Genomic DNA, 26305 nt, shown 5'->3' with positions numbered 1-26305 from the left:
TGCAACACAACATTTACTGCAATCTTTCACGAAAACCAACCCTACGTGTTCCAACACATTACGCTCACTCAGTCACACACCCACACCCACACACGCCCACACACACACACACACACACAACACATAAATACAAGCACACCAACTGAAGCCAGCAATCACAAACAGTATGCACAAGCGCGCACAAGAGGTAATGTTTTAGGAAGATATAGGACACTTTTGCGCCAGGTTCCTGATTTTCTTTTTTTTTCCTTTTCTTTTTGCGCAGAGAATGAAAATCACTCACCTTCTCGAAAGAAGGACCTTTCTTAGGAACTCATATTCTTATAAAGTGCACTTTACACTTCAATGGATGGACGCTATTATTAAAAAAGTATTTAATCATAAATAGTCAGCATTTATTCTATTCCCGTGTGGATTGTGAATGATGTAGGGAATATTTCACCTGTTTCTTTTCCTTTCAGCTGTGGTTTTAGCAAACACAAGTCTTCATCAGTGCCCTGTTTTTTCAAATGCATCCAATAAACAGTGAATTGAACAGGTTATACTCCAAAAAAGACAACATACAAGTGAGCATATCACACTGTCTGAGCCTCTGAGATCCTCAGAAGTATTAAAGAAAACACTGCAAATATGACTATTCAAAAAATCAAAACTAAACAACAACGTAAAAAGAGTTCATGATTATTTTTTTTCTCCTGTTGACAAAGTGCATATTGTGTCTAGACATGGGCAGGTGAACATCTCAGCACATGCCATCACACAACCATTAAAAAAAAAGAAAAAAAAAGAAGAAGAGAAAAAAAAAAAAAAGAACCGAGGGAGAGGAGCTGAGAGGCAGTCGGTCTGAGAACATCACTCAAGCAGCCTGTCAAACGCATGTCAAACCCCCAGGGAAAACATAGATAAATGAAGTGGTCCATTTGGTAGTAGGGTTCATTTTACGTCCAGCAGTGTGTGTTCGTGTGTGTGTGTGTTTCAGAGAGAGAAAGAGCCATGTGGTCAGGCCCCCCCAAACCTCCCCCCGGCGAGAACAACCACATCACAGCAGCACAGAGAAGGTGAGCAGGGCCGAGGACAGGGCAGCCATCAGCAGGCACAGACCACAGCACACCAGTCAGTCTCAGCACAGACACCACAAGCCAGTTATTCACAAGCCTCCGCGTCCCCAACGACATCACAGAACAAAACCAAGAAGGAAGGCAAAGAGATATTAGACGAAAGGGAGGTGGGGGGGGGGGGGTAACCTCCGCCACACCTCAGTCCACCGATCCTCTCTTCCCAACAAGAAAACAGTTAGACATGGAAGATCAGACTGTGGATTAGTGGAAGCAGTGTCTGTTTCAGGCAGAGGCAATGCTTTGATCAATCCTGTTAGAGTTAAGGATTCAGGAGCATGCAAGGCAGACCCAGGCTTTGTTTTGCATTGCTTATGTTTCAGAGTGACTGCTACAACCTAGATTAGAAAACAGAATCAGAAAAGAGAGGAAAGAGCAAAAGGAAAAACACAAACGTTAGACGGTTAGTGTAAGTGGAACGAGCTCACAGTGAAGAAAGCATCATTTGAAAAGCAGCAAGATATTACACACATGTAAGATTAGTCCAAAAAAAGACTTTCCCTTCATAAAAACAGGGCCAGACTTTGTAAGTTCAATTAACAACAAAGTCGCAGCAGCACAACCCCTTTAAGTCATTTGTGTTGTTTTCTTCTGAAGAAAACATCCCATCACTCAGTTAAACAAAACCAGCATTTAACCAATTTACAGGATCATCAGTGAAGCCTGCGATTACTGGTTTTACATTCAAAGCAAACTGTAAACAACAAGCAGAAAACAAGTGGGAAGCATCAAGTCAAAGTGAAGCTGTAATGAAGTCATGTAAATGAATGTGCGGCTGCGGAAAGTGGGAAAAGGGACGAAAGGACGAAATCCGGTCTGGTGTAGGAAGAAATAGGAGGATGAAAAACTAGTGAAGATGGAAACAAAAAGGATAAAAAGGTGAAAAAGCTTAAAGTTCATTTTCCTGAATGTTTAGGTCCAAAACGTCTAATGACCACAGCTTTTGTATTTTTATTTGGTCCTTTCACATGTTGGAGACTTAATCTTAATTTAGATTGAATTAGTTTGTGGTGACCTCAGTTTCACACATGCACGAGGACAAAAATAAATATGAATATGATTAAGTTTCTTAGTTGTGTGCATCTGTCATATAACTTTTTTGATCTATGTGACATCTCTGTGCAAGGAAGTGAAAACTGCCAAAACTATCCAATCACATTGTGCGACAATCTGGCGTTAATACTAAATATACTAGGCGGTGTCATTCGGACTTTTTGTTTTCCCTTTCACAAATGCATCGTATTTCAGTGAAACAGAGTTGTTTGATGAGGAATAAATTAATTCACATCTACATATAGAAACCACAAAGTTCACATTTCATGTAAGAGCCAGTGACAGTAGCTGGGAGGATCTACAGTGTGCCATGGAGCAGTGACACAGTGCATTTGGTCATGTGTGATGCTGAGCAGAAATGTTGAAACCTATTTATCAAAACCTGTTTATCGCATCATATGTTCATCTTATAAAATATAACAAATATGAATCTCTTTTATAAATAAGACTATGTAACTCTGAGGCTGAGAAGATTCTGCTTCAGCCTCATACTGTTTGCGTCAATGACGGATCATCACTGACAGGCCACTGTACCACAAGGAATCAAAGGATGCACAAAAAGGACTAAGGGATCTTTTGTTTCTTTCTTTCATTCTTTCTCCAGTGTCTTCAAACGGTCCTTCATTTCTGGATACCTACTCTGCAGACTTCCAGAAGTGTCCGGGGTGGGACAGCCTGCGGTTGAGTTTGGGCAGCTTCTCCAGCATGTCAGCCAGCTGGGTGAAGGTTGGCCGCTCTCTCAGGTCGTACGCCCAGCAGGCAGAGAGGATCTCCTGAGGTGACAAACCACTGTGGGTCAATGCACTTGACAAAGCAGCAGGTCACATACACACTCTCCCACACTGTGCACTATGAAAGATGATCGATCTTAAAAAAAGTTTCACAACACATTGATATCTCTGAGCGTGGTTGATTATTTGCCACTCTCATATACACGCTGAATAAAAGATGAATATTTGTGAATTGCTGACACACTTGTGCGTCTTTTTTAACTCACAGTGACCTCCTTGCCCAAGCTGATCTCCGCCAGGACCTTCTTTATGCCCTCTCCGCTGCCCACCTGCCAGATGGTAGCTTCCACATGCTGGTTGGTGATCGGCCAGTCCCTAGCCTGAAGCTCATACCAAATGGTGCTGGGAGAGGGGGAGGAAAGCAGAGGTATGATTATTCTGTGAAGTGGTACATCTCCTGAGCTCAAACTTCAGTAAACTACAGCGAGTGTGCAGAGCTTACCCGAAGGCGTACACATCTGCTGCCGTGGAGAAAGGGAGGCGGTCCTCATTGTTACCTGGGCTCATCTTTCGCACTATCTCCGGTGCGAGATAGCAAATCCAACCATGTGGAAGTTTTAGTTTATTCTCACGCCTAAGGGAATAAAGTACACATTTTTCAGTAACAAATCAAATGGAGTGGAAAATCTGAGTGGAAAGACGCATTAACCTGAGTGGAAAATGCATTAACTAGATGCACTCCTAGAACACTACTGTGTTCAAAGCAGCTATTCATGCAGCTCCACACAAAGGACGAAACCAAATTAGCAAGCAAGCGTGTTGAACATGTGTTCGGGAACAAGAGTGTGTTGGAAATGATTCAGGTTTTATAATCAGGAGACTTCTCTAAAGGGACACGCCTGCAGCACCGGAGTCACTGTGGACCTCGGCACATTATTATAAATCACTGGACCTCCCTGGGTAATATCAGTGTGGTGTGAACAGCACTTTGGCTGAGGTTGTGTTTTTAAGGCCTCTTGAGTGCCGTTTTCTCACCTCCCCTCCTGAACAACTCCAGAGATCCCGAATAGCCCGAAGTCTGTGATCACGACTTTATTGGTATCATGAAAAACGTTCTTCGACTTCAGATCTTTGTGAACGATGCCTTTAGCGTGCAGGTAGCCCATTCCCTGTGTCGGAGGACAAATGGTGACACTTAAATTAAAAGAGCAGTCAACACAGGCTCTGGTGTTCATTTAAACACAAATGTGCATGTTTAAGCTGTTCAAAGTGCATGTGGGGAATTGCATTAGCTCGACTGACTCAAAAAAGAAATGCTCTTGTTACATTAATTACACACAATTAGAAAAATGATAACATATCCTCCATAATGGAAAAACATTTTTGTTTTTGCTATAATACAGATCTCCTGTTTTTTTTATAATGAAAATATTCTACAGAGCCAGTTCCTGGACATGAAATCTGATGCTTCTAAAGGCTCAAATCACCGCCTGGATCACACATAATCCAAAACATTAAAGTGAGCTTCGAAAAGATATATGAGAATCATTTACCTTTACGATCTCCTGAGCGATTTGTCTTGTCTTATTAATGTCCAAAGTGTTTTTAGTGTCTCTAACAACTGAATACAGTGTCCTCCCTTTGCAGAAACTGTGTGGACACAGAGGATAGAATAAAGATCAGATAAAGTAGATTAAAAACAACATCATCATCATCATGTATTTGGGTTTAAATCATCTTAGGGGTGTGTTTGAGGTTTCTGATCTCACCTGGTGATGATGGCTAAGTGGGGTGGAGCCATGCAGGCGCCCATGAAGAGGACCACGTTCTCATGCCTGGTCTGCCTGTAGTTCATCACCTCCTTTTTAAAGAGCTTCAGGTGGTCCTGATTGTTCCCGTCGATCTCGAGGAGTCGGATGGCCACCTCGCCGTGCCACCGACCCTTGTGCACTTTGCCCCAGCGGCCCTGCGTGACCGAAAGAGCTGCTTCAACAAAAGCGTCTTTTCTGAATGCGATACTGTACGTGCACCGATAATATCAGTTTCAGATGTCTCACCTTCCCTATGAGCTCTCCGAGGTCCAGCTGCTCAAAAGGGATGTCCCACTCCTGCAGGTAGACGCTGGTCTGACTGGGCTTGCGGGAGATGGGGCCCTTCCACTGGTTCCCCCGAGAGCTGGGCAGATCGTCCAGCTCATCGCCCTCCATTTCCCCGTCCGAGCCCATGTTCATCCTCATCTCTTCCCCGTCGTCCTCGTCCTCTCCTTCGTCCTCATTCTCATCCTCCTCTTCCTCGTTGTCCTCCTCTGCTTCTGGGTCTTCGTCCTCAACCTCAATTTCCTCCTCCCCTTCCTACAAGAGTGTGTGTTTGTTATGCTACTACATAGAAAACGATGAGTCTATTCGGAATAAAAATGTATTTTTTCTATTCTTACCAATCAAAGAAAAACACTTCATGTTCATCTCCATATGTTATTTGTCAGGTAGTTTATAGTGTTTTAAATCCTCATTATAGCGCATCTGCAGTGTCTGGGCGTGTATTTAAACGTCGACAGAGGGTGAGCTGGTTGAAAAATGTCCCGGTGTTCTTTAATAGATTCTGTGCAATGTGAGCCAGCATTGACTTGTAATTATTGTTTCCCCCTTTGTCTCCAGCTCCGTGTTGCTGTCTCAGTGGTAAAAGTTGTAAAAATGTTCATGTCAGCAAGTCTCTCCTGGTGAAATGAGCAACATCACAACCTCAGCACAATCACAGGCAAACAGGTCAGCCTGGTTCCAATAAACAAACGTCAGAGGAGAAATGACTTTCCAGTCATACGGAAGTCGTTTACAAGAAACTCGTCATCGGGGTATTTTTAATGACATGAATAATTTGCTATAATCACACTGCGGCGCTCACCAAAATGACTTGCTGTACCTGAGTAAATATAGTAGCTCTGACGCCCTTTTAACTGCTCAATATAGAAATGAGTTTGACCTGAGCTGCTCTGCTTTGACAGCTGATATTCATAACTTGTTTTGCTGCCACAACAAACAGCCATTCAAATCGTCTAATGTGATGACAGTTTGGGTCAACGTCACCAGTTTTAGCTTTGTCTGAGGTTACAGGACTAATTTGCATTCCCGTGGCAACAGCCCAGAGCTTTACAGGCCTGTTAACAGGCATTGTTGCTCTACGATGACAGCTGACTCTTTGTGTCCTTCAACTTTACTTATTTCAGAAGTGTGACGACCTCATTACACTGACAGCAAAACCTGAACGAAGAGTAGATTCATTCCACATTACCTCTTCATCTTCATCTTCTACCAGGTCAGGATGTATGTCATCTGCTGACTGCTCGATCTCATTGCTGCGGTACAGAAAACATATATCAGAGAGGTAAAATACATGAAAGACTAAAGTATTGAAACTAAATGAACTTTGTGAATGTTATTTTTGCGTGTAAATGTCTTACACAGTGTCTTGTAGGACATCAGAGTGCAAATGAGCAGGACTGGAGACATCTGCAGAGAAACAGAAGGTGCATCAAGAAGGAGAAGAAGGAGGATTTTTCTTTCCCGGCCCCACCACATTAACATGACTGCCCGTGCAACTCCCTACTACCGCCAGCAGGTGGCGTCAAAAGGCTGCTAAAGTAAGTGTCATCATGCAATCCCAGTGCTGGCACACAGTAAACGGTAAAGCTACAGCAACTGCTACGACCCCTAAAAGCAAACATGCAGAGGACAGAGAGAGCTGCAGGGGGATCTACGGTTTGGAAGAGTGGGATGATGGGACACGAGCAATGCAGCATGACATTTCAGGACTGTCGACTCACCAGGGAAGATAAACTGCTGTCTATGCTGAAAGTAACAGGCAGCTTTTGCAAAAAAGAGAGGGGAAAGACCATCAAGCATGGCACGGAGAGAGAGGCTCTTGGTAAGAAAAGCCTTGAGTTAACAGATGTTATAAAATAAAGTGCAGTTGTTTTCCAGTGTTAATATGGAGAGAGAGGAGGAGAGATTGTGTGTCTTTGTGTGAGGTTCATATAATTACACATTATTAAGCTGGAACAGTGTTTTAGGAGCAACAATCTGTACACTGAGGAGAAATCAACTACATGCACATATGTGTCTGTGTTTTTTTCCCCCCCCGACATGTCCCTCTGTATCCGAAGCTTACCGGGGAAGTTGAAGCGACTGTCCCGATGACCTTTGGGCGAGGGGTTGGGTGGTGGCGTGGCGCTCGGGGGGTTGCTCTGCTGAAATGGCGCTGGGGAGGAAGGTGTGGATGAGGTGGTGGAGGACGGATTGCTGCTGGAGTCCAGCTGGTTCAGCACTGGAGGATGGTCCTGGTGGAGCAGGGATGGATGAACACGACATTTGTTATCAGACCTCACAGATGATGATGATGGTCGTATTATGTTTCAGATTCTACATTTAATTTTCTATTTCAGTTGCAGAGTTGGATAGCAGAAAATAACATTTGTTGTCATGGGGGAGCATCATAGATTTAATAATGTTTGGTTGTTTTTAGAGCAGATATTGAAAACACTGACAAGCCAGTGCCAGTGTAGATGAGTTCAGAGTGAAAAACAGGTTGTATCTGCAGGATAGGAATCCAGCACAGTTTAAACTGACTACATGTAGTGACGCTCTGTGCTGTAATGCAGAACTCCTGCGCCTTTTTTTTTTTTATACCTTTTTTGTAATGGCCTTTGGTAGTGTGCCAAACTGCGGTGCTTCTGGCGGCCGGTCCACAGGGTTGTTTATATCGGATGGAACAGACTCGGTCCTCCGAATTTTGGCAACTAGGAGATAAATGGGAAATGTCACAACATACGCACACAGATGTAGCCAAAATAAACCCTGTCCAGCGACTGCAGATTGAGGATTAAAGATCAATCTTACTTGGTAGAAAGGAGATTCTGCAGGATGGAGCTTCCTTTGTGCACTTGTTGTGGCACTTTAACCTGCACAGAACGATGCAGCACATGAGACCCACTAGTGATCAGCACTTACAAACACATCTCTAAAGCCCATATAAAGATCTAGTCAAGGTTCCCTAACTTGCAAACTCACATATGGCAGAAGATTAATCCCTAACAGAGCTTTCTTACACTACTATTATAAAGTCTCAAGTAATAACAAAATAACTTGATGTTGATTTAAAACTATTTAACAGATGGTGCTCAACTCACCGACAGTGTTTGCACTTAACCCCAAACATCATGTTCTTCTGACACACCTGACATGTCTGGGACAGCCAGGACTTTGTTGAAAACCTAAACAAAGAGGAGTACATTACTGGAGAGTTATTATCATTATCATTATTATAGTTATTTCAATTTAGCTGTTTTCCTTTTTTATGACATAAGCTTTGGAAAGAGAAGAATTAATAGCAGAGGAATGATGTACCTGTGTGTGACTGCTAGACCTATGTCCCTCCTCACTGCTTGTGGGGAGCTGCGATGCACTGCTACGTTATCTAGTCGGGGAGAAAGAGATAGAAGGAAGGAGAGAAACATTAAGAGGGGGATTGGCTTATGTCTCGAAAGACTACCTACTAAAGTGACACCAGTGGTTAATCACATACAAAATGGAGCATTCAAAATTAAGATTTTGTCATTGGCACAGGGTCAAACCACATTTGGAAGGTGAGCAATGCTAATTTCTCCAGAACCCATTAGGTAACCAAACTATGCTGATTTAATCCCAGAAGTCCTAGTCATTATACACAGATCCAAGTGCAGGAAAAAAAAAATCTCATTGTAGACTCATCAAATCAGCAAAAAATCTAAATTCACAGATGTAAATGACTCACTCTTAATGGTGCTGTGCTCTTCCAGTAGGGTGGGCGTCCCAGGCAGGGTGTAAGGTGCTGTGGTGGTAGCTGGGGTGACTCCGGGTGTACGCGCAGATATGTTGGGGTAGCGAGAAGGCAAGTCCTCACATCCGTTCCCGTTGACTTGCATATTTAGGAACAACTTATTCTTTCTAACACATCTGAAGAGAGGGGGAAGAAAAAAGGAAAACTGAGTACCTGTAGGTGCTACCTCTGACAGTTGCACAGACTAGATTTGATACCTCTGCAGGTGCACAGCACTGCTTACACACTGTAGTGTACGATACAGATTATGTAAGGGATAGAGAGAGACACACACACACACACACGTTGAGTTACTTAAATAGCCCTGGCATGGGATGGAGCCAGGGTGACATCCTTAACACCTAGACTGAACTCACAAGGACTGAAGCGGCAGACAGTGCCAGTTCTTTGCTTGATATCCACACATGCACAAACACACGTGAGTGATCACAATGTTCTGTTCAATCAGCTATCAGACCTGTGACCTGGATAAACTAGCAGGATTATCTGGGTGTGCGTTAGAAGCACTGAATCTATGTCAGGCATATTTACTTTGCCTTTATCAGTTTTGTTTTGTTTTTCCCCCCAGTAAAGCTTTCCATAAACAGACAGGATATTATGGATAAACATGTGGCTTGTTTGTGCGTGCGCATCCAATCACAATAGAGATACAGAGAGATGAGGGGGGGAAAAATGAGGGAAAGAGAGAGATTGTGTTTGTGTTGCCACCTCTGAGCATTAGTCCTAGGAAATACTTCCTGTTTTGACATGACTCATAATCTCTTGGAATCTATGTGAGGATTAGCTCCACTCATATACAGTGAGAGCAAAGGAGCAACAGGCAGGATGGGAAAGGATGTGGGAGAGGAAGAGGGAAAGAGAGAGAGAGAGAGAGAGAGAGAGAGAGAGAGAGAGAGAGAGAGAGAGAGAGAGAGAGAGAATGAATGTGAAGCTAAGTGACTGTTGGACTGAAGTCAGAATGAGACACTGGGCAGATGCTTTCAGAAGAAAACCGCACCAGGAGCAGTTTATTATAACTCAGTAGGTTATGGGAAGAATTAGGCTTCATAACAATAACAACAATAACCCATTTACTGTTATTCTACCATGATCATTCTCATTTAAAATGGGACACAGCACCCTCTACTGCTATTTGCAGATATTTCAGCAACATTTGCTCCCTCCATTTCCCATTGTGTGACATTTGTATACATCCAATGTCTAATTTTACACTGTTCAGGATGTATCATTATTAATCTATGTGTTACAGCGGAAATATTTTGTGAATTCTTGTATCTTGTATGTGCACCGTAATTTATCTGGTGTTCAAATAATCAGTTATGTCATCAATTAACAGCAGCAGGACTGTTTCACCATTATACATAACACTGCATGTATGAATCATATATTCTGTCAGAGTAATTGAAGAGGTTTTAGTATCAACGTCGTTAGCATCTGGATTCCTCACGCTGGTCATCAGTAAAAGAACAAGGTTCTCACAGAACAGGCAGCAAATTGGACTGTAATAATTCCTGCTTTGAACTGGAAAGACAAACCGCACAAGCAGCAGAGCAAAGTTTCCCACACTCCCCGATGCCTGTAAACCTGTGCTAACAAAGCCAACACTGGCAATCTGTTATAATAACAATGTGATCTGAAGGATTCCCATCCAGCTCTGCTCTGACCTACTTATGAAAAGCTGTGGACAAAGTGAATGTTGTAACAGTGTGTTAGTCCAGACAGTTTGATCTGAGCACCTACTTGTTGGTGGGAGGCTCTTCGATGCGGTTGCCCAGCTGGGACTCGTGGCTCTTGCTGCGCGTCAGGGTGATGTTGGGAAGCAGATGCAGCACCTTGCGGGAAGGAGGCGGAGGGGTGCAGGGGGGCTTCAGTCTGTGACGCCTCTTTGACGGCGGGGTTATGGGCGGGGTGGACGTGTGCCCGTGAAGCCGGTTCGCCCGAGCGAAGGACATGGGGAACGGGTCCGTGAGGGGGCTTTCGCCGTAGACGTGCGACGCCAGCGCCTCGGGCGTGGGCGCCGCCGAAACCGAGCCCGAGCGGGGGTGAGGGAAGGTGGCGCAGGGCGTCGACGGGGTGGACTGGATGGCCGACGGGCGGGCGAGAGGTGAGGGGCTGTGAGGCCGGAGCGGCGTTCCCAGGCCGCTCAGCTGGTCTGCAGTCAGTAGAGACCCGCTGTCCCTCCTGGTGGGCTCGGACTGCCAGGCGCTGCTGTCGTCCCTCAGCTCGCCTCCTGGACGGAAAAACATCGATTCACATAAGTATCGCCATATTTTTTTGACGATTTTAAAATTTATTTTTTATATTTTTTTAGAAATCTTTTTATTTTTTTATTTTTTATATTGTGCAATGTGCATTTGTTTGCCTTTTTTACATACAGAGAGTCCAGGTTTTGAAAAGGGTTTAAGTTCACTTTATAATGGAGTATGTTAATTTATACTGTAGGCTCGTACAGTATTTGTGTGCAGATAAATGTTAAAATGTAGCAGTTTACCTCAGTCTATATCTCATTTTGTCAGAAAGGTTTCAGAAGCCAGTTTTTTCTATACTCTTTTATTTTTTGCCTCTTTTATGCAGTTCAGGCTTTTGAAAAGAGAGTAAACATATATATTGCTGCTGAATAAATCTTAAAACCTGACTAACATGTGATGTGTATTTTTGGGGGGAAATATGGTTCCTGGAATAGTCTGTAGACAATCATAATCATTCAACTGTTTCACTGGTGTTAAAAATGCAGACTAAAAATCGAGAAAATCGGCAATATTGTAGAATTGCAATTTAAATCAAATCGGCATCCAAAAAAATCGTAGAAGAATGGAATCGGGAGAAAAGTATTATCGTCCCAGCTCTAACGGACAGTATACTAAGTTAGGACGCTCCGACTAGAACACAGTGTGATGCATTTGATCAAGGAGCTTCCCATGGAGCAAACACACACATACCTGATTCAGTGGCGCTTTTCAGACAGGAGAGGGCAGCACTGAGCCTGGCATATTCCTCTGAACTGGACCCTAGTCTTCGCATTGTGTCCCTCACCTGAGCACCTGTCATCTGCACTAAGGCATCCAGGGACAACTTGGCTTCCACCGACTGTAGGGGAGCAACACAGAGAGAGAGAGAGATGACGAGCACTCAATAAGCTGATGAACACAAGAAATACACAATGATATTTTTTATATAACATTAATATCTCAGCATTAAAGGGAGAGCATTCTTGCTACTAAATAGGTCATGTGTGAAAGTGGAGTTCACTCTTATTTCTTATTTCACAAGATAAAAGTACAAAAATGACCTTCTTCCTACTTCCCAACCAAAAGCTAAAGAGTGGAATTTAAACATATTCATATTGACATGTCTGATATACAGTATATGCAGTAGCTGCCTGAACTCATGCTTACAAGTAGTACAACTGTACCTTTACATTGCTTTTTCACTATTTTTAAAAAAAAATTTTTATTAAATGTGAGACTGGTGGTCAAGCAGAGACCTTTATTGAGGCTAAATACTCCATATTAGCATAGTTACACTTACTACCACCTCTAAAGTGTGTGACTTCTCTCTGTCTCCTCTCCTTTTCTGCTCCCTATGAGATTCTTTTTCTTAAAGCTGATCAGCAGCAGGGGATTTTCTATCTATCTATCTATCTATCTATCTATCTATCTATCTATCTATCTATCTATCTATCTATCTATCTATCTATCTATCTATCTATCTATCTATCTATCTATGTATGGATGAAGGCCTAGCAGCCTGTGGTATATGCTGTTTATTTCATGTTCACTTGCTAGGACAGGACAGGAGGCCAAATAACAGCACAAACAACAAAGACGGAAACAGGTGATAGTCCAGTGATTATACTGTGATTTTAGGATGTTTTTTTGTTTTTTTTTGACATGGGAAGTACGCAATTGCTTATCAGTCAGGTTAAATCCTTGCTCTGAGAGGGCAAACACTGATCAGAAAAACTAGGGCAAGCTCCCACAATCATGTGTACACTGTAAGCAAAAAGGAAGCGCGCACACACTCTCTCTCTCTCTCTCACACACACATACACACACAGCTACATAAACTCAAGGGTGAGTGATGTGATATTCAGAAGTGGCTGTGGGCTCTCTGCTCCCCTCCCACCTCCTCGCTCATAATAACATTACAATATTAGCACCGTGAACGACATAGCTAGCATGCATGATTGCTATACAGCACAGGGGTCTTCTTGATACTGGATTACTATGGATGGGCACAGAGCAATTAATAAAACATTGTAGTTGAATCTGTATGGGCTTTAGATAATATATTCCTAATGGTGTATTTCAAAAATAATTGTAACTGTAACAAATCTTATAATGTGAGAGTTTTTGTTTGGAGAAGTTTCTGGTCTCACCTTGGCCAGGCTCAGAGTGCTTTGGCAACAGCGTCTGGTGACCGACCCAGTGTTAATCAAGATAAGGCTACTCATTACAGCCACAGACAAACTTAATTAGTCCACACAAAGACACACATGCTCGTTTAGGAAGTTTGCCAACATGGTAGCCACATGTTTGTGGAACGTTACGCAACACCTCGCTGTCAGTCTCAGTGCATGAGCAGAGAGGGTGTCTTCCAGATTAAGGACAAATAATACACTCGTTGTAATGTTTTCTCTTTTTTTTTTTTTTTTTTTTGGACCATCCCTTACATAATCCAGCCTTCGTAGTATAGAGTGAAGTCATCTCAATCTAATAATGTTTGATCTAAATGGGTCATCTACATGCCATGATGGCTCTACATCTTTTGGGAAATCCACCAGATCTACTTTCACTACGCTATCAAAACCTCTTCTTTTCTAGCACACAGCTGAATTCTTGGAAGGGAAAAAGGTGGTGAGGTTTAGTCTGAAAAGCAAACACGCACTAAGAGGATATGAAGTCAAAGATACGTCTGAACAGAAGACGGGTAATCAGATATGGAACAATGCCGTCAAACTGAATTAAAAAAAAGCATGCACAGGATTCAGACATATTAAAGAAAAACAAGTGCGGAAACATTTAAAATAAGCAGATTGGTGTTAGGTCTCAAAATAAAGACAAACAGGACAAGATCAATACAAACATACAGTAGCTGAGGGGGGATTACAACTGTTTATAGCAGCACAGGAAGGGAAGTGGAGGGAGTGAAAATCACAAATCATGCAGGTGAATGACAGGTGCACCAAAGTTGTGACACCGGGAAATGAGTGGATTTAATGAATTTTTGACTGCTGTGTAAAAGCAGCTGGTGGAGGGAAAAGACAGAGACCTTAAAGTGCAAACACTTCTGCAGAGGTGCACGCATATTTACTGCAATGCAATGATAACTAAGAAATGAAAAAAAACAACAGCTGTTATCTCCTGAGTCAGAACAAGATAAATAAAATATTAAAAAATGACTGTGCAAAGCAAAGGCAACAGTGTCATGGTGATCTAAAATGACCTGACTGGCTCCACTGCCGTGAGAAATGTTTGATTTTTAATTTACAATCCAAAACAACTGTATTGATATAACGGAACTTTCCCTTCATGAAGTCTTTCCATTAGGACGCCCACTGCTCCAGAGAGAGGCCAGAGTCAAGTATGACTGAGCACAATACTCAGTCTCTCAACACAAAGGTTAACACAGCTGCCACCATACTTTTGGTGTCCTACATTACACTATTTTTCATAGAATGACTCTAAATGGAGCCAAAGATGAGGCTTATCGTGTTCCTTAACCTGTCACATATAGACAATGGATTGCATTTATTACTTTGCGGGTCTGCTTAACATTGCTGCACTTGTCCGCATTACATCTGCAGCGCAGTGGAGTATCAATCGTGAATCACTCCATGTAAACAAACGTTTCGCTTTTACAACATCGACTCCCAAAGCAATGATCCTCTGGAGTGTTAATGTTTAGACAAGTCCAAGTTCACCATAGAAATTTAAGGGAAACCATAAATTCACAATGACTTTTAAAGTGGCACAGTCAGTAGCTATGACTATGATTTTTATTGAAATAGTTTGTTCTTGTTTGGAGAACAGATTACTAGCAACTCAGCATTGAATTTGACTGAATTCAAAGGTTAAGAAGGGAGTAAAATTAAAACCAAAAGAGATTCCACACCAGCAAAGGCAAATATAATCTTTAAGCCTTTTTAAAAAATATATATAAATACAGACTTTCACAAAGGAGCACTCCAGCCTCACTAACATGGCATACAGATATAAATGGCAGCAGGCTGGGAACTAGATTTTAAGGAAACCAAGAGGAGTTTGTTTGTGGGAGGTGAAGCGAGTATATCCTGTCTAAGTAGTGGTGAGCAGTCTCGTTACTTTCCATATAAGTCTCGTGAAATATGTTTTTTGGATGTTGACATGAAAATACAAGGAGAAAAAAAAAATCTGAGCTGAAGTTCAGATTTGTTGCCACTCTGCAGCTGCATCATCATCATCATCATCATCATCATAAAAATGACTCAGATTCTTTTTTAGAAAGGCATTTTGCTGGTCTCTGGTCAAGCATTCCTCATGCATATGTGAGCCAGAGACTGAGTTCACATGCTGAATACAGATAAATGAGACACAAACACAGTCGCCCCGGCTTATGGAGAAGCGGAGGCGAGAAGACGCGCCGGCCGGGCGTTCACACACACAAAACAACATTGACCCACCTCGATGAGCTCCGGCCGCAGGTTGATGGTGCGTAGCCAATCTCGTAGGTGTGGGTAGCTGTCCAGGGCCTCGGGCCTCTCGGTCTCTGGCACTTTCTGCTTGCACTGCAGCTGTTTACAGATGTATTTCATCAGCTTCACCTGCAGGGAGCAACAGAGAACACAGCGCTGTGATGGGAGGGGCAGGTTAGAGGGGGAGACTCGCAGCATGCTAGGAGCTACAGCTAAGGAGCAGGCCTTCACTGAGGAGGATCTGTCACACCTCTGTGTAGCCAGTGGAGCTGTACTTTTTTTTTTATTAGTTATTCCAAGTGAGATGATACAAGAAACACCCAGCATATGAATTTCTGAATCCCATTATTACTGCAGGGTCTTTATAATATAAGATAAATAAATCTCTGGTGACTTATCGTGCCAACAAAAGTGACATTCAATCGTGCATTATCATCGCCTCATCTTATTCAAACAAACTAGATCTTGTCCATCAGCAGCTGCCTTTTCAATACAGTAAGAGGGGTAACCTGATGCAAGTGGCTGTTTTTCCATTCTGAACTCAATGCACCTGCAGTAATGACTCCAGTGTTTGTTTAACCCAATTTCCCAGTGCCCCCAGTGCACAAGACAGTTAATTAGATACAAACAGCTATTATTATACAGTGGAACAATGAGCTGGTCATCTAATGAGAGCATCTGCGGCGCTGGCACAAGGAACAAGGAAGCCAGCTCCGTTGACCTCAAAGTTCTCGGTGATGGAAGCAACTAAGTCACCGCAGATGATGGTGCGAGACTTTTCCACCGACGCTTTCCAAGCCCGTGTCAAGTGCAGTGGTCCTGTGAGTAAGTATGACAATGCAAACCGTGGTGTTGGTTTGCAGTGGCTCGCGCCGCGCGGCTCAGCGTGGCCGTATAGAGTGTCTCCTTATCTCACCGTCTATCTGTGAAGAGTCCATTACAGCCGGCAGCACCTTCAGATGAGCTGTGCAACACCAGCTACCTCTCTCGACCCGGCGCGCACCTCTCGAGTGCCTGAACAACAATGAGGAGCGTGTGTCTTTCTCTGCTCATTCACATCCACTCTCCTGAGCTCACAGAGGCTCATTCAGCCACGCTCGACTCCGAAAGAGTTGTGGCCTTGGGATGTAAAAAAAGGGCTGCTTCACGGCGGCCGACAAAAGCATCTGCACTGTAAGGCCATGGCAATGAAAGTGAGAGAAAGAGGATGGGAAGGAGGTAAATGCTCTCTCTGTGTCTGACGGCTGTTATTCTGCTCTGCTATTACTCGTCAGTTGCAGCTACTGCATGAAAACTAATGAAAGAGAACGTAAAAGAACGTACAGGCAATGTATGCATTGTAAAAGCTGCAAGTAAAACATGTCAGACATTTAACTGAGTGTGTTTATCTGACACACTGCTATCTGTAGAGTCTGAACCTCCTTTTAGTTGCATGCATTTGACCTTTGGAGGGAAGCCTTTAAGAGCAGCCCCTAACTATGGGTGGAAGGGAGAGATACAGTTTGCCCCCCCCCCCCTGACATTTTCATTTATTCAGCTTGCAAACACAATATATCATTTAGCAGCACACATGCAAACATAGGCTACTGGTGGCATGTAGCCTACACCACGTAGCTTGGAAAATGTGAAACTGTGGTATAGCTTTCATATCCATTGCACTTCAAAGCTCACAGAGCATTCAGTGTTTCCATCACCTGCCTGAATTCAGTGCGATTCAGCGAGATGTGGAGCAGCGTGGCACCACAGCACAGGGCCTGTGCTCTTTGTGGCTAATGAGCTAGCCTCCTGCTTTACCTCCCTATACACTAGTGCAGTCCTGTGACGTCAGGTTACCTAGCAACCCCTCTTCTGAGTCGTCAGCAACATTTCAGTGGGATTTTCCCATACATGTGAAACACGGAGCTCAGACACAATACACCTCACACACACACACACACAAATGTCATCGTGTATCTGTCGCAGCTTCAAAAAAACATGAGTGGTGTTTACTCATCACATGCACTAAGTGTTCGCTTTAACTTATTATCATCCTAAATAAGTGAGGTGGACAGGATTACACAAGCCCCCAGATCCCTCACTGATATCAGTAATGTGCATATTTGCGCCGGGAGCGCAGTCGGGTGCGTCGGCAAAACCGTGAGATAATGACAGGCTCCCCCCTTGCATATTATTTTTGGTGCAGAGTGGAGAAAGCAGTGTTTGACGTGTGGCCTGGAGGTGGAAGGAGGAGGAGGGGGGGAGGAGAGATGGCGTCAGAGCCCACCTGTCAGCGGAGCTAAACAACACCATGGCAACGGCCTAATGCCGCGAGGAGATGAGTGACAGCCGGTGTGTCAGCCACCAGAGAGGGGAGAGGAGTCCCAGCAGTGGCCTGCCTGACACAGCAGACCTCACCGCTCCAATTGTTTTCTCAAGGCTCATGCTGACACAACCACTTTGGTGCACCTGAAAAGGACGGCACGGGCCGATCTGAGATCTGAGCATATTCCAGAAAATGATATTTGCACAGGGAGGTCATTCAATTTGTCTGAACGAGGGGGATAGAATCAAACATAATGTATGGATTCACCATCAAACCACAGAGCAAAGCCTTAGTAATCTTTAAAGCAGTGAGACAAATGCAATCTGGGGAAAAACACATCTGTACACAATATTCTCAATATCAGCCACAAAGTCAAACAATAGCAGGTATCTTTGAGTATTTTTGGCTGCAGCCCGCAGGCTCCTCTTGTCTTTACATGCGGCAGCTGGAGCCAGTGTCACAGTCAGTCAACATGTGACAGCGACAACCGAACCACTGGAGCTGCCAGATAATGCAAATGAAACACAAATTTCAAATATTGCTTTCAAGGGCGCATTTTCATAAAAGGTATCATGCAAGCAGAGCAGACCATGGTGAGCAGACTGATGTTTTGTGGCCGGTGCACAATTTAATCTTAACGCATAAAAAAAAAAAAAGTGACAATGTCAAAAGACAAAAAACACAATGGAAGCGGGCAGGCCTGCTAATGCAGAGGTCAGGTCACATGGACTTTTCAAAAAGGCCGGTGGGGTGGATATACATGGTTGACAGTCCCAGACAATGGCCTGCTGCCCCTCCTCCATCATTGTTATCACCAGCGCGAGCTGACCCCTACACTGGGCTGGAGGGAGGGGGTGGGGGGTTGGGGGGAGTGGTGGGGTGTTAAGGTTCGTGTCTGTTCAAGCCTTGACAGCCAACACAAAGACAGTCAGGTCCTTGGCCTTGTTTAGGCTTACAGTTGGACATGTGACATTTTAAATAGAAAATTGTGCATCGTGGGCAGATGCAACATTACAAAAAAAAGTCTGTTTAAAATTAATAGTATATATTTTATTTCCCAAAAGGACATACCAGCACATTAAATATTCCTATACAGCTACAATATAGCATAATTGTACCCATTTCAATCAGAAACCCTGTGCTAACTTTCTTATGATTTGGAGTGAGCCCCCCTCCCTCTTTTTTTTTTTTTTTTACACCACAAAAGAAGTACAGCAGACCTCAAAATTACAGGATGTAATGCAACTCATCCTGAGTCAGTTTAAGAATAGATCAAGGCCTGCCTACACTGTTCAACCATCCTGATTTCAACATCATGCAGCCCATTCTTACTGACTGCACCACTCGTAAGAGGGGGGAGGAAACAGAGACAGGGTCAGCATTGCTACAGTCACTAAAGTTGTGTTTCCTCTGTACCCTCATGTGAACGACATTCTCCATTGTCTTCTGCTAGGCCTCCGAAAGACACACACACATACGTAGACAAACACACACACACACACAGAGCAGTTGTCATGTCATAAGAAGCAGCCCAGCGGATTGGCTTTGATTCTCCCCTCCCCTTTCCTCCCTGCTCTCCCCTCTTGCACAGGCTCCTTGCGCGTCATTTGATTTTCTTATTTAACAACCAACCCTGAAAACGCGTAGGAAGAAAGATGTCTAAATATAGATGCAGCCACAACAGCTCGCACCGAGAGCGCACAGCAAACTCTCTCCAACACCGAGGAGACAAAACAGAGTGACACTCTGCTGTTTGCCGATCATTACACAGAGCAATGATTTAAAAAAAAGAGAGGACGGCAAATTGCTTTTATGTAAACACTAACAGCAATGAATAAATATCTAGAAACATTTGACACCCAACACTGTTTATTGGGTGTTTTTAAGTTAATGTGTGTGGAGCGTATAAACCGATTTGGATCTGGTTTTAAAATAGACAAGCTGCTGAGGTTTTTTAAGTGGATATGATGAGGCGAGGAAAAAAAAAATTCTGGGAAACATAAAGAGCTACCGTAAAAGTAACAGAGGCAGCATGAGAGGCAGCAGAGACCAGGCTGAGTGGGATTAACATGTGAAAAGTGAAGTACCAGTTAGCACTCCATTTGAGAGGCCAGTATCATTATCCTCTCACTGGCAAGGCTGAAAAAACACACAGTTCAAGTGGAATAATAAAGCTCTCTCAATGAAAGTATAAAGTGAGTTCAAGCCTCTCTTGATTGCCCTCCAGTGCAATATGGGAGCGATACCCGTTTTACTCTGCCACGGTGACAACTGCGCTGACCTCACACCGCTTGCTCAGGTTTGTCAGGTGAATTAAAGTGGCTTAAATCTTCAGCCGTAACGACATGTATCTATCATGTCGGGATGATTTACGTGGGATTATCTAGACGCTGACAGTGGCAGAGCTTCAACACTTCTAGGTCTATTTCCCACTCCTCACATCAGGGTTCAAAGGTTAAGCATGACAAGAGGGAGGTTTTGGGGATGTCATGGCTGGAATTTTGAGTTAAAATGGTACCAGGATCTGTAGAGGGAGACAAAATCTGTGATGAACCCCCCTCCCCTCCCCAATTTGCTGACTTAAGAGATGTGAGGCATGTGAAATCTAACGGAGGGTTGAAGCAAGAAGTGAAAGTGCACACTTATGGCAACAAGAGGTTTCAAAACAGTGTGCCAGTAAAGACATAGGAAGTAAGTCTGCTGATCACAACAGCACCCAACACCCTGCCAGCTCCACTTGTTAGAGGACGAGTAGACCAGGCTCCATGAATATTTGACTCTATATATTAATGTTATGAAGATCTGGATCAGTAATCATCAGCATCAGAAAGAGATCCCACAACAGCAAACCAAAGTGGAAAAACTGGTTTAAAAAAAAGAAAAAAAAAGAGGTGCTTTGATGGATTAGTTGACTATAAGTTAAGTCCTTGACAAATAAACTGGTGTTATTCATTATTAATAAATGTTTACTGTTCTCCAGTGAGATATTCTCTTTTGTCTGGTGACCTCACAGGGAGCTCAAAGGTCAAGGACGGACAAATGGAGGCTGGCAGACTCCACCACATTTACAAAACCTCAGTTTAAAAATGTCACACCAGCTTTAAAAAGGGAGATAATGTGCACGTTGATAGGAAGCAACTGTACTTGTCACTTAACCTTAAAAGTGAATAAAAATTTGTGCCTCATTTTCAAGATTGTCCTTTCCATTGTTTTGATCTGGGTTTAAGCAATTGTGACTGCTCCTGTTGCTTGAATGACAGGAAATTATTTTCAAAGGAATAATCTACTTGGTTTGATCATTACGCATTTCCAATTGAATGAGGAGTAGGTGCTCATACTTGCTGCACTCGCCCCTGTAGCTGTGGCATTAACAAGACAAAGCAAACGATAAAGGATCACGAGACAGTAAAACATGAGAGACGTCAAAATGAATAAAAAAAAAAAATTAAAGGGAACAGCTGCAGCTACATGGTTAGACGTTGTGCAGCAAGATCTGTTTACACTCGCTCAACTGAGTGGAGATACCGCAAGAATAACAAACAGTGATATAATCAGCACATCACAAGAAAAAGAAAAGCAGTTGACACTGATAAAGACCTGACGGGGCAAATGAAAAAAATTGTGCCAAATTTTTCTTCAAATGAATCAACAACACTGTATTATCAGTTAGGGGGAAGTTTTGACAAACTGTGACCTAAGAATCTGGCAACAGTTCAATCACAGGCTGTTAAAACAAGATTCAATGAAATATGAATAACAACACAATCAATCTCATCTTGCTGCACAGCGTTCAACAGGGAAAGAGACTGAAATTTGCAAAAACTGGGCCCAGTGTTTGCACCACTGCTGACTTTTGGGGGATAACCCCCTGACAGCAGCCTCAGAGCCACAGGAAAGAGACCTCAGGGCCGTTTTCATAGCCTTCAAGAAACAAGTGCGACCAAGCAGGGCCTGTCCATTGTCATGTAGAACAATGCTGCTGCAAAAATTCATCTACGAGACGGCGCACCTCAGGAAGTACTCTGCCAGATCACGTCCTGTTCCACACAGTGACGGGGTACGCATGACAACAAATAAAGAAGAGTTACAGCGTGTAGAGGAGGGGCATGCCATGAACTTCACTTCACATTTATTTGTAAAAAACTAGTCAAGCCTATACTGTGATCAGAAGAGACATGCTTTAGCCTGTTATGGCTGGAATTTGATATAAACCGTCATTTTTGATTTAAGGAAAAGAAAACCAACAAAAAACAAAAAGGTGAGACAAAATGCTAACTTCAGCAAATGAGCTCCATTGTCACTCACTGTGCAATAGCAGTGGGGTGGGGGTTGAGGGGGGGTCGAGTGTGTAGGGGTGGGCTCAAATGGACATCCACAAACAGGCAAACTTGATCTGGTCTGGTTTCTATTTCAGTTAATACTTGGAATTTTTCATATAATACCAGGCTTCTTTACTTGAGCCTGTGAAAATGTGCTCCCACACTGTAGCCTGCCAACTCGCACCTGATGCCTGCCAGCGAGCAAAGAGAGCTAACAAATTATTTTCTAGACATTCATACAATTCAACTGGATAAAAAACTGCATCAAAAAAACAAACAAACTCAAATAACAAAAACAAAACAGGACTGCTTTGTCATCCCCACCTTGTTCTGAAGTACATCTTCTCCTGCCAGACTTTGATACAACCATAAAAAATGCAAATGCATGTTTTGAGCAGGTGAAATTGTCTCGCTGACGCAAACAGTCTGCGAGTAACAAGATTGCAAATGCGCTGTAACTTTGCAACAACACAATGTTGCTTGAGAGGACTTACTTTGTTCATCAGCCATGATTCTTGACCATTTTGAAGGTCACTTAAAAAAAAAAAGCCCATCTCAGCCAGGTTTGTGTGCCTGAAACTAAATGCTAGGAGCTTTCTGGAACATTAGTTTTTAGGGGCAACAGCACAATTGTTCGTGGGGTGTTCGGTTATACAGAAATAAAACAGACATGGATAATTGATAGCCTCTAGCCAATCAGGAGTGAATATTCCTTTTACCCACGGTATAACGCTTAAATAAACCATGAGCAAGAAAACCCATTTACCATTGTCTCTACTCTGTCAGTATGTCTGGAGCCTGTTCCAAAGTCACAGTAATCTTACCTGCTACAAGTTCACATTTGTAGCCATTAAACTTGGAATATTCCACTGCTTTTCACAACCCCCATGTCACACCAAAAATGTACTGTATCAGGCCTTGAATACCACCTCCAATCCAACCACACACACACATTAGCCCTCCACCGCAGAAGAGAGGCCTGTCCCCTCATTGCATTGTTACTATCAACACGAAACTGTACTTTCCATGACAGGATTCCTTCAGTCATCTTGCAGCTGAGAATATTACAAAAACAGTATGTGACTGTAAACATCCCATGGGTGGAAACTTGCAGGCCGGAGCTACACTGACCCTTGTGAAATGGGATTATATCTTCAATTCACATTGCAGGAATGATAAGATTCAAACAAAGCATTGATAGGGGTATTTCTACTCTGCATCAGAATTTTTTTGTAGGAATATTTTTTAATATGCATGGAAGCTGAAAGGCTAGGAACATAAAGTATCATGTGTGCATCCTCTGCTGATGCCTGCATGCTTCCCCATCGTGCTGCTTGCTGCCTACTATAGTATGATACGCTGAGGCCCCTCTAAAGCCATGGCTCTTCTTGCGCAAAGCAATGTCAAGTCATCCCAACACGACTGAGCTGAATCTGCATCCAGATGCAGGAAAAAGCAGCGCGTAGCTACACCGACCCTGCCTGCTCGCGGCTTGGGGGGTGGGAGGAGGTGGGTAACAGATAAACACATGGAACACGTCGTACATTTCGGTTTTTTTTGTTGTTTTTCTTTCTTTCCTTTTTTTTTTTTTTTGCAAATGGCCTATAGACGGTTCACACACGAAATCCCGTGCAGTGGGGGTAGAAGGAGAGAGGGGGTGAGAGAAAAGCATCACAGTCACATAAATAATAGCAGCATGAAGATTATTGAATGTGTGCCATTAGGCCAGGGCTGGATTCAGCTGCACAGCGCGGTGCCGTGAACTATCCGAGAGGCTCCTGACAAATAGGCTATTTCCACCTAGAGAAAGAAAGAGGTCGCACAAATAACCCGATCGGGGCATCACTGATATCTCGATCATTTAGGGATATTCTAAAGGAATAATGAAGCCCACCATACAAAGCAAACCATTCTGTGCAAAGACCTTATAGTAGCCTACATAGGATACATTGCAAGCGACAAAATGTGCTCAGCTCACTGACACTCAGTGATAGAGCGCCTCGCTTGCAGCCAATATTCAGCCTATATGAGGCGGACGTAGCGTTAGGGCTTCATGACTCCGCAATTTGACTAGACTGCTCTGTATGGCAGGACCGGGGCTCTGGGCACTATCTGAAAAGCTCATTACCTCTAAAGTGCGGATTTCTTGCTGTGTGAGGTCGTTGGACGCGGCGCATTTGGTCCGTAGCCCCTGTAAACTGGAGATGGAGATATCAATCATATTCTGGATGAGTTCGCATTGATGTAGTGCGGCCATCGCTGCGCCACCGCCGCCGCCACCACCACCACCACCACTATCCCTCTCCGGCTGATCATCACTCTCGACCATCTTCCCACCTTTCCCAGACACACTATCCATTCCTCAGCATTGGGCACGGCTGGAAGGGGCTGGAGTCAAAACTGTTAAGCTCAAATCAAACATATGCAGCCGTCCAGCGACGCAGCGACCTATTGTGGAAGTTAGCTGACACCAAATGTCCCCAGCTCCCAATCTGGAAAAGTCAGGATGAGAACTAAATTGTTTTTTTTTGTTTTGTTTTGTTTTGTTTAAAATCCTCTGACAAAACACGGTGGTCGACGGCAGCCCGGGTGGCGAAGCGCGCTCCAGTCCGGTAACACTCTTGTATTTTCAGTCCGTTCAGGCTACCGACCGACGAGTGGATACTCCGCCGACAGCTCTGGCAGAGGCTTTCACCGTCTGTCAGCTGTTGGGAACATCATGGGGCGCGGTGCAATCTGGGAAATGAAGTCATATAGATTACAAAAACTACACTCGACGCTACATCTCCTCGACCTCCTCCCCCACTCGCTGATTGGCGTGCTCACACACGTACAGGAACTTGCTTTTTGAATAATACAGCAATTTTATAATAACAACAGCATTAGATAATAAGCGGTTAACATTTTTTTTTCTTTTTACAAGAAAAACAAACAAAACAAGGACTGTATAGGCTACATCAAGGACAGGTGTAGTTCATTTAAAAACATTAAAAATGGCCGCATTCCATTTAGCTATAGTGCCCCTACAACGTCGACCCTTCACAATAAAGTGCAGGTCTAAATAATAAAATAACCACAGCAGAATCAATTCCATTTAGCTGCCTGGACTTCAGGGTCCTGCAGGGTGTTGTACATGCGGACTCACTTTCACACTGTCATGGTTTAATGGGACAGTTGAATATAATGGAGCCATCATTAATGTCATCAGTAGCCTAGCTATAGCACCTTTGCTTCTCCTGCCATGACTGGATAAAATGGCTCACTGGTGTGGTTTACTGGGAAGCTCAAATGGAACACAGCCATCATTATATAGGCGTATTAGCTCTCAGCTCTCCCAGCTGTAACAAGTCAAAATGACTGTCCTGAAAATAAAAAGGGGCCTATTTCGTGCCACCAAAGCAGAATGCTTTGAAGTAATACGATAGGATGTGCATTACAGGGGGTGCAGTGAGGAATTCTGGGCCCCAGAATCCTCTTTTTTTTTTCTCTCTCCCCCCACCGCACTGGAGCATCACAATTGTAAAGCAGGACTGGCAATAGCAGAGCAGCTTTGGGCCCCAAGAATAATCATCACCTTTCACCTTACTTGCAACACCACTGCAGTGCACAGTGCTGCTCAGTGCTGAGCAAAAGAGATGCACCATAAGGCCTACAGGGATTATATAAGGATTTTAGCAATATGATTAGTAGGCCATGGGAAGTCAGCACTGAGTGAGCCACATAATAATTTGGACTGTAATATTTCCATGTGGTATCATTTAATATTGGTCTAATAAATGGTTATTTTCTGTTTTCTCTTTTAGATTTTCTCTTTTCAAAGGCTCAGTCATTAAGTAGTGCAGAAGGGTGTTCCTACACATTTACTTACTATAAATAAAATGATTGCATTAAAAAAATCGTAATCTTTCTTTCGTCTTATTTCCAAACTAAAGGCAACAAGAACTGGTGAAAAAATGAGGAAATAACGGTTTGTTTGCAAATGTAGATTGTCTGTCCTCATATATCATATATCTGGGGGTTGGTGGAGTGCAGGTTTCCACAACCATTAAGCAACAGTACACATGGCTCATTGCAGCAATGAGGGTGTGATGTTCCTTCCTTTAATATACCCTGATTATACAATGGTATGTGAGTCACTTTTCATGGAGCCTTGTGTTCTTCCTCTCCATCTGTCTATCTGTGTCTTCTCTGCTGATTACAGCGGGACCTACAGTACAATGTCTTACACTGGGCAGACATTCACC

At 43.4% G+C, this 26305-nt stretch overlaps 1 protein-coding gene across 2 annotated transcripts; it reads right to left on the bottom strand.

Moving 5' to 3' along the window:
* Nucleotides 1-159: 159 nt before the first annotated feature.
* On the bottom strand, nt 160-24764 carry ksr1a (kinase suppressor of ras 1a). 2 transcript variants are annotated; one of them, XM_085797591.1, is made up of 21 exons: nt 24190-24764; nt 15429-15569; nt 11707-11854; nt 10508-10997; nt 8702-8883; nt 8296-8365; nt 8079-8162; nt 7789-7850; nt 7579-7688; nt 7061-7229; nt 6717-6758; nt 6354-6402; nt 6185-6248; nt 4957-5250; nt 4669-4865; nt 4453-4549; nt 3935-4068; nt 3402-3533; nt 3166-3301; nt 2808-2941; nt 160-1453 (listed from the first exon to the last, which is right to left on the bottom strand). In XM_085797591.1, the coding sequence occupies exons 1-21, from the start codon at nt 24418-24420 to the stop codon at nt 1447-1449; spliced, it is 2973 nt and encodes a 990-aa protein (XP_085653717.1). In that variant the 5' UTR covers nt 24421-24764; the 3' UTR covers nt 160-1446. The 2 variants fall into 2 exon arrangements, with proteins under 2 accessions (XP_085653717.1, XP_085653718.1); XM_085797592.1 differs by lacking the exon at nt 6717-6758 and having other exon boundaries at nt 1228-1453.
* Between the last annotated feature and the right edge of the window lie 1541 nt (nt 24765-26305).

The sequence above is a fragment of the Trachurus japonicus genome, chromosome 14, assembly GCF_045865225.1.
Source record: "Trachurus japonicus isolate A0001 chromosome 14, Traja_1.0".
Taxonomy (NCBI): domain Eukaryota; kingdom Metazoa; phylum Chordata; class Actinopteri; order Carangiformes; family Carangidae; genus Trachurus; species Trachurus japonicus.
This window is presented reverse-complemented; position numbering and strand designations above follow the sequence as displayed.

What these genes read in the sequence shown, in the direction of transcription:
- ksr1a (XM_085797591.1), bottom strand. Translation starts at nt 24,420, where the DNA reads ATGGATAGTGTGTCTGGGAAAGGTGGGAAGATGGTCGAGAGTGATGAT. An exon ending in GAAAAGCGCCACTGAATCAG is followed by an intron (nt 10,998 to 11,706) that starts GTATGTGTGTGT and finishes TTTTCCGTCCAG; the next exon opens with GAGGCGAGCTGAGGGACGAC. An exon ending in AGAGCACAGCACCATTAAGA is followed by an intron (nt 8,366 to 8,701) that starts GTGAGTCATTTA and finishes CTCCCCGACTAG; the next exon opens with ATAACGTAGCAGTGCATCGC.